The 7,818-nt window shown below is 39.8% G+C and overlaps 1 protein-coding gene across 4 annotated transcripts in view; it reads right to left on the bottom strand.

Annotated features, from left to right (window-relative positions):
* Window positions 1-203: 203 nt before the first annotated feature.
* xpo1b (exportin 1 (CRM1 homolog, yeast) b) overlaps window positions 204-7,818 on the bottom strand; it is a 29,698-nt gene continuing 22,083 nt past the window's right edge. For 3 of the 4 annotated variants that reach the window (XM_044135820.1, XM_044135822.1, XM_044135823.1), the window contains 9 exons: window positions 7,286-7,420; window positions 7,005-7,194; window positions 6,635-6,741; window positions 5,852-6,046; window positions 5,599-5,767; window positions 4,215-4,349; window positions 3,026-3,185; window positions 2,846-2,942; window positions 204-1,554 (listed from right to left, as the gene is read on the bottom strand). In XM_044135820.1, the coding sequence (XP_043991755.1) occupies window positions 1,408-1,554; window positions 2,846-2,942; window positions 3,026-3,185; window positions 4,215-4,349; window positions 5,599-5,767; window positions 5,852-6,046; window positions 6,635-6,741; window positions 7,005-7,194; window positions 7,286-7,420 (1,335 nt within the window). In that variant the 3' untranslated portion in view covers window positions 204-1,407. The remainder of the gene's footprint in view (window positions 1,555-2,845; window positions 2,943-3,025; window positions 3,186-4,214; window positions 4,350-5,598; window positions 5,768-5,851; window positions 6,047-6,634; window positions 6,742-7,004; window positions 7,195-7,285; window positions 7,421-7,818) is intronic. The other variant, XM_044135821.1, reaches the window with a different exon arrangement.

Below are 7,818 nucleotides of genomic sequence, written 5' to 3'. Positions count from 1 at the left end.
TAGCTGGATGACTGGACAGATGAGCAAGTAGAGGGATGATGGAGGATTAGCTAGATGATTGGACAAATGGACAGGTAACTACGTCATTGGAGAAGTGTATTGATAGTTGATTGACACAATATCTAGAAGAGTCAGAAGTCGAATCAAAGTACATTTTCCCATCCCACCCTTGGCTGTGGGAATGAAGACACCAGGCCCAAGGCGTGGTTATAAAATTCTCAACTTTAATCAGTTCAAAAAGTTCACAACAAAGTAACACCTCGAGAAGGGAGATTAGCCGTTAGCGATTGGGTGCTTATTTGGATTTATACATTCTTTCTCAATTAAACTCGTTGGCATTTCAGGTTCTACCAGGTTCAAAAAGGGTCTTTGTTTATTTGGACAGTACTTTAAAACAGCTACAAATGAAATATCCAAAACAAAATACAAAATTAAATGTAAACCCATATTTATTTATTTTTAATTTGCTTTGTCAGGTATTGTCCTGACGCACTACTGCATGGTAAACAATCTAAATTAGTACAGTTCAAAAAAATAAAATGGTGAAAGCCATCTGAGTTAAACAGGAGTAGTTATAAAGATGCGACCAACCAACCAGGAACCCATAAATACGCCCCGCCTCGTCCGGAAAACATCCCCATGATGAACAATCCTCTTAGAGGAAAACGAAACGCCGATGTCGACTGAGCGACAGCACACACACACACGCGCACACACACCCACAAAAAAAGAGAGAATAAAAGAAAAATAAAAAAAAAAGTGTTCCCATGGTATTCAAGATGCTATACAATTGGGATGATATGCACAAATCCGGTTTAGTTTTCCCTAAAAACGAACAAAAAAAGAAGAAAAAATACCCCCTGCTGATAGCAGGCTGGTTTTACTAGAACTTATGAGCAACAGAGCCTTCATTCGTTTTCCGTTAGATTCACATTCCAAGCAAACACGATCGTCTTAAGCTTCTGCCGGCATGACGCTGCTTACAGAAGATATTTACATATAAACACGTGTTGCAGAATAAAAACAAAAAACAGGAAGAACTGGGAAACATAATCAGAAGGTGAACAAAAAAACTAATCTTTGCCCCCCAACCGATTGTTACAAGTTTATCATGCAGGTCTGGGATGGACCAGAGCCCACCGAAAACGTTACCGCCGGAAAGTTAATACGCAAAAAAGTATCCATACAAAAAACACAGAGTTATGTAAAAAGGGGCCACAGAGTGACGCGCTAATCATTTACAAGATATTATTGGCATTATTTTGGTCAACAAACATCCGGAGGGACAGCCCGCGCTGCAGAGGCTGGGCTAACTCCAACCGTACGCCACCAAGTGCCTCTCTTAGGTTTTGTTGTGATTGGGGGTTTGTTGTTTGGATACTGTACAAGTTTTGCCGGCGCTGCAGCTCAGTCACACATCTCCTCCGGGATCTCGTGGGGGTTCAGGATGCCCGGTACCGACATCTGGATCTTGTGTTTCTCCTCCTGGGCTTGACGGAGCGACGCTTCCCTCTCCTCCAAGAACAGGTCTGAGGTGTCCTCGCCTGCAAACTCCTGCAGAAAACATGGCGGTTAGCTCAGCTACAGGGCAGTTAGCTTAGCCAGGAAGTCAAAATGAAACACGAGGACATAGACAGTCTTTCCTACGTCCCAAACCCGGTATGGATGCCTAGCAGTGTGATGTCAAACACGTAAGACGGCAAAAAGTTGCTCGCTAACAATCGCTAGCATTGGCTTTAGCTGTTAAATTGTTAATATAACCTGCTAAATCTTAAATGTACGCTTGATATACAAGAGAAGGGACGCAGTGCTTTGCTTCTAATTTTCAACACTACCACAACTTGGTCACAAGGTCAGAAAAAAGTTTTAATTAAGAAAACAAGGTGGAGAAAGAGGGAAGTAGTTCAGATATGCTAACTTGACTATGACAACCTTGACATGTAGATGTGTTGTGGAATTCAGTGTTTCGGTTCAGTTAAAAAATAAAAAAGGTGACCTAAACACCAACTCTGACAGATCATAAGTAGAGAAGGTGTTTAAATTATCTAATCAACCAACCCAATGTTAGATTAGCTAACAGCAGCGCTAGCTAATCAACCACCAAAGTGTTTGAGTTGCTAATCAGCCACTAATCAGGCACCAGACTGAAGTCTCATCATCCAGTTTTTGGTAGAAAAAGAGAAAAGTGATAGTTACTGAAACAAGTCTACTGGTTTCAACTATAAATAATAATAATAAACTATTGTTAGAAAACTTTACACAGAAATCTTTTAAAATTTATATTTCAAGCTTTTATGTCAAATTTATTTCTTTTTTTTGTCCTCGTCTAGTGTCTCTTATATGAAAGTAGGCTGACAGGAGAAGGGGGAAGACATGCAGCAAATATCACCGGGTCCGGGAATCGAACCCGCAACGGGCACGTCGAAGACTCAAGGCCTCCCCTACGCCACCACAGCACGCCCCTTTACGTCAAAATTGTGTTGTGTTTCTTTTGCTTATTTTAAACTTTGTATAACTTAAGATAGATTTTTAAGAGTCTGTTTTGTGATTTAATAAACAAAAGTCACTAACTTAATAAAATTCAAGCATTTTCAAGGATTTGAAGCACCTTGCCAACAGAGAGGACGTGTTTAATTTCCTCGTGTCGATCAGAGAAACTGATTTATTCCAACAACAAACTAGCTGAGGCTGTTCTATAGGCGTCAAAGAGAAACCCGACCATGTGAGCGCGAGTTATTTGTGGAAACAATAGCTAAGCAGGAAGCTATGCCGTCTCTGATAACCTCTGGGAGAAAGAACAGCAGCAGCAGAGAGACATCGATTCATAAAAGTGAGCAAACCTCACCTTTATCTGCACCAGGAAGTCCCTCAGGTGCTCCTTGAATGCAGGAATGTCCTGGTTTAAACTGAACAGCCCCGTCACAAACACCTTCACCTGAGCGCTGCGACGGACGGAAGCACAAACATCCATGAACGTGAGCAAACGCTCGCCTGAAATCACACGGTTTGTGGCGCTTGGACTCACTCCTGTAGGTGGGGGAACGCCGTCTTCAGCAGGTTGGCCACGTATTCCTGGATGAACACCTGGTTGTTGGTGGGACCGCCGGGGTTCAGAGCCACCGTGATCTTCCCTTCCTCCACCAGGTTGAACATGTAGGCTAGGATGGACGCGTGCATCGTCAGACCTGCGAGGAACAGGAAGACTTCAGTATCGCTTTTATTCATCTTTAACCACAAATCAAACCTCCGGCCACTAGGTGGCAGCAGTGATCAAATTAACAGTAGAAGAAGACCTACACTGAGTTTAAACTCCAATTAATCAGCTACTAAAATAATAATAATATATAATATAAAATAACACAAAACTTGTTTGATCGATTAATAATTTGATTAATTGATTAAACATTTTACTGACTAATTATTAATCAAATGATTGACTAACAATTACTATAAAGTTAATTGATTAATGTTTAAACAATTAATCATTTGATCACTAATCGATTTATTGAATGATTTGATTACTAAAATAATTGATTAATCGGCTAAAAAGAACTGGCACTGTAATTTTTTTAATTTAACAATTTTAACAATATTAGAATCACATTAAATGATTTTATTGCTTATCTAAACTGCAACAGAGCATTCCTTGATCATTTATAGATTAATTGATTAATTTTTTGCATTACTGACAGCAAAATGTGCTTAAAATATTTTTTTTCTACAGAATTTGAGTCAGACGAAGCGAGAAATGCTGTATTCACAAAGAAATTTTTACTTTTTAAACACAAATGTTTATATTATTTGTACAGTTTTGTCTTAATTACTGCTCTGAGAGTGTTGTTCTTTCAGCAATCGGCCGTTTTTTTGAGTCTGTATTTTCCAGTTAATCGCCAACTAAACACTTTTCCAATAATCCAATAATCATATTTAATCCGATTAATCGTTTGAGCCTTACAATCGGTACTCCATCACTATCTGCTTTTGTTACACCCTTTTTTCCACAAATGTCACCACCAGTTAAAAGAAAATGCATCCATTTTTTGCAAGATATTTGTTTTATTTTAAAACCTCAATAAAAATTAAATAAACCTGTATTTATTTAAAAATAAACTTCTTGTAGTAGCCACTTCTCGGTATGATTGGTTTGATTGTTTCAGCTCTAATTTCAATGCAGGAACTTTAAAAGTTTGCGCGTTTTATTCACGTGAACTCACCGGCGGTGTGTGACGTGTCGGTGACCACGGAGAAAATGTGCTGCAGGATGTCGCAAAAGTACGTCTGGTAGAAACTCTGCGCTGCGGCTTCCTCCTGCGCCACGTTCTGCAGCATCGTGTAGAGAATCTGCAGACCTGGAGGAAAACAAACACTTCTAGAGTTCCCGACGTAAAAAATAAATAAAACATCTACAGCTGGGCTTTAGTTCAACGTAAACATGGCTGCTGCATGGTTCAACATGTCTCTAAAGTTACGGTCAATAAAATAAAAATGGCGTCCAACCAGTTTTTAAGCCAACCAGGTGATGGAGGTGGAAATCGGGGATTAGTAATCCAGTCAGGATAAATCTTCTGGGTTTCTCCAACTCGAATTTAAGACTTTTTAAGATCATTATGAATGAAAATTATGAAACTTTAGATCTGGTTACATTCTTACTTTAATTACAGTTTCTTTTAATCTTTTCCCCAGTTTGTGGTTATCGCTGCATTTGCGTCTTTAGAGTACAAACAGAGTTTCTGTTGCACCAAAATGCTGCTGTTTGATTAGTTTAAGTTGCAGCGACGACGGCGGCCATTTTCTGAGAAGCTAAGAGATCAAAACGTTGACATTTCTTGAGTCGGTTTGTGGCTCTTGGCAGCATCTTTGTGTTTCTCTCACTGCCTTTGTCTCTTACACGGCAAAAACATAAAATATTATCAAGTATTTTTGGTCTATTTTCTAGTGCAAATATCTAAGTACCATTGGAATAATACAAAACTGTCTTAAACCTAACTTTCCGGTAAGAGATAGATGCTTGTTTTAAGTAAATAATCCCTTATTATTGATGAGAAAGTACTTTTTTAATGGCAGCTAAATTAACTTAAAAATGTCTTGTGATAATCTGCCAGTGAAACAAATACTTTTAAATCAATAATAAGGAATTATTTACTTAAAACAAGCCTCTAGATTTTACTAAAATGTTACTTGTGTCTTATTTTAAGTTTACTAAGATATTTGCTCTAGAAACGAGACCAAAAATACCTGGTGAGATTTTGAGTTTTTCCACAAAATCCCAAGCAACCGGCAAGAAATTTGCACTTCACCCAATGTACCACACAAAAAAGCTAGCTAGTTAGTTAGCAAGGGTATAACAGCAGCTAATTAGCAGTAGCTTCAGCATTATGCAATGAAGATGTTAATGAATGAACGCTCATGACTCAAAACTTTTGTTTTGACAGAAAACTCCCACAGGAAAGAAAAAAATATAACATATTTAACTTCCACTTTTAAAAATGAACTTAAGACAATTTGAGGCCTTAATTTTAGAAACATAAATTTAAGACTTAAGTGATGCAGACGTCCTGACTTTAGCGGAGTTTGTAAAGTTTGTTTGGGGCGTCCTACCGGTGTCGGCCACGTTCCTCATGGTGTGTTTGAAGGCCCAGATGATGGAGTCCAGCACCAGTTTAAACTGGGCGGGTGGGATGGCGAGGAATGCTGGGAAGCAGTGCGAGTTCACCGCTTGCAGTAAGTAGAAGAAGTGGGTTCTGTGTTCTGGGTACTCCTCAAAGTTCTGCTCCATTAAAACAAACAAAGTAATTATTGTAAAATCTACATTTTAGACACGTAATTTGGGTTTGCTGGCGGTTTTTCCCACCTTGTTGATCATGTTTAGCGTGCACTCAAACACGGCGTCGAAGATCTGCGGGATCTCGCTGGTAATGTGACCTCCCAGCTTGTTGACGATGGTTGCCATGGTGCTAAGAACCTCGGGCTCTCGGGCCGCCGGAACGTTGCGCTGATAGTCGATGAGGACGGCGTCCAGGAGCGGCGGCACGAAGTTTTCTCCGACCTGGACGGAGAAGAAATGCCGGACCTTTCAGTAACACCAGCGGGAAAATACTAGGGAGTGTTAAAACTGTGGCGCGTGGGCCATCTGTGGCCCTATGAATGATTTTGATGGGTCAATCAAAAGCCAGTGATTGGTAACGATGGGAATGTTTAAGTTAAATTAAAATTGAAAACATGGAAACTGTTAAAAGGTCTAAAATAAAGCATTTATATTTCAATAAATACTTAAATAAGTAGGACCAGAAATATCCAACAACTTTTAACCAAAAGCACAAACTGGAGGCACCCAAACTACATTTAAACGTTGCTGAACGTAGCAACTGTTCTGTTCTTGTTGCTGATTAAAAACAAAATCAGTCGTCGTCCCTAAAAGATTACATGAATTTTATGTGTGTACTGTAAACTTCTGATTATTATTGATCATTTAAAAAAAACAAACACAACAACAACAACATAAAAAAACGGGTAAAATATGTATTATTTTTTCTTCCACTTCAAAAAAAAATTACTCCCTGCTTTGTGTCGGTTGAACATTGAATCCAAATAAAACAAAAATAATTTTCTTATTGAATGAGGCGCGGTATCTCACCATCTGCGGGTCGTTCGATCGGCTGACCCAGCCCGAGATCAGTTTCAGCGTCTCTCGTTTCACCGTCCTCATGCTCCGGATCAGCGGCTGCTTCGTCACCATCTCACCTGCAGCAGAGCAACGGGTCGCACACGGTGAACACATCGCTCCAAACTCAGAGAAACATTCGATACGTCCGCAGAGGTAAAGCAGGTTTTACACCAGGGGGGTACAATAGTGATGTAATTATATGACTTTATTGTCGTAATTTTATTTTATTCATTTTCTTACCGGGTCTCTAATACTTAAAAGGTTTGTCCACCCTGGTTTAGACCCTGCCTGTCTCCTGCGAGCCGGTAACAGTGACAAGAACCCAGTGGCATGTGCATACCCATACCGTTGGTCTGAATGGCGGCAGAGATGTTCTCGCTGAGGCACTTGTAGACGTTGAGCATGTCCAGGTAGATCCGGCCCAGCTGGATGACGAACGGGTGACCCACGGCCTTGCAGGCCCGGACGTTGGTCTTCAGGATGCTGCCCAGCTGCTTCACCGTCTCCGGGTCCTTCAGGATGTCGACGTTCTGCAGAGAGGCGGCGCCGGTTACCATTCCATACGTTGTTATTATTATTTGTTTGTTTGGTTTTCAAACAGGAGGGATGTTGTTGACTAACCTTAGTGGCCTGCTGGATGATGCTGTCCCATACCTGATTGGGCAGCAGCATGTATTTTTCTATCAAATGCTCCTGGACCGCCTGGTCCGTCTGGGCTCCGATCATATAACCCACCGCCTCGTAAAACGTGTGAACCTGAACAAAAACAGGACAAACATGCATGAAATGTTGGCATTAATCCGGTGAATGGTTTTTAATAACAAACAGAACCACGTCGATCCGGAGACTTTTACTCAGAAGTCGACTTTGCTGCATCAAAATCAGCTTTTAATTGATTAATGAAACTCAGCAGGTTTTTGAAAGATTTTTGCTTTATTAATTGAGAATAAATTTATTGAATCAAGTCCAAAATAATTATAGAACAAGATACTTTTATTTTAATCCAGAACATTAGTAGAACTATTCTAAACAACAAACAGAGGTGGGTAGTAACTAGTTACTTTTACTCAACTACAATTACTTGAGAAACCTTTTTGAAAAAATAAATTGTTTCAGGAGTATTTTTACAAATTTTATTATGAAGTAGTGCTAAT

The sequence above is a fragment of the Gambusia affinis genome, linkage group LG13 (genome assembly GCF_019740435.1).
Source record: "Gambusia affinis linkage group LG13, SWU_Gaff_1.0, whole genome shotgun sequence".
NCBI lineage: Eukaryota > Metazoa > Chordata > Actinopteri > Cyprinodontiformes > Poeciliidae > Gambusia > Gambusia affinis.
The sequence above is the reverse complement of the archived record's forward strand: the minus strand, read 5'-3'. Positions and strand labels throughout refer to the sequence as shown.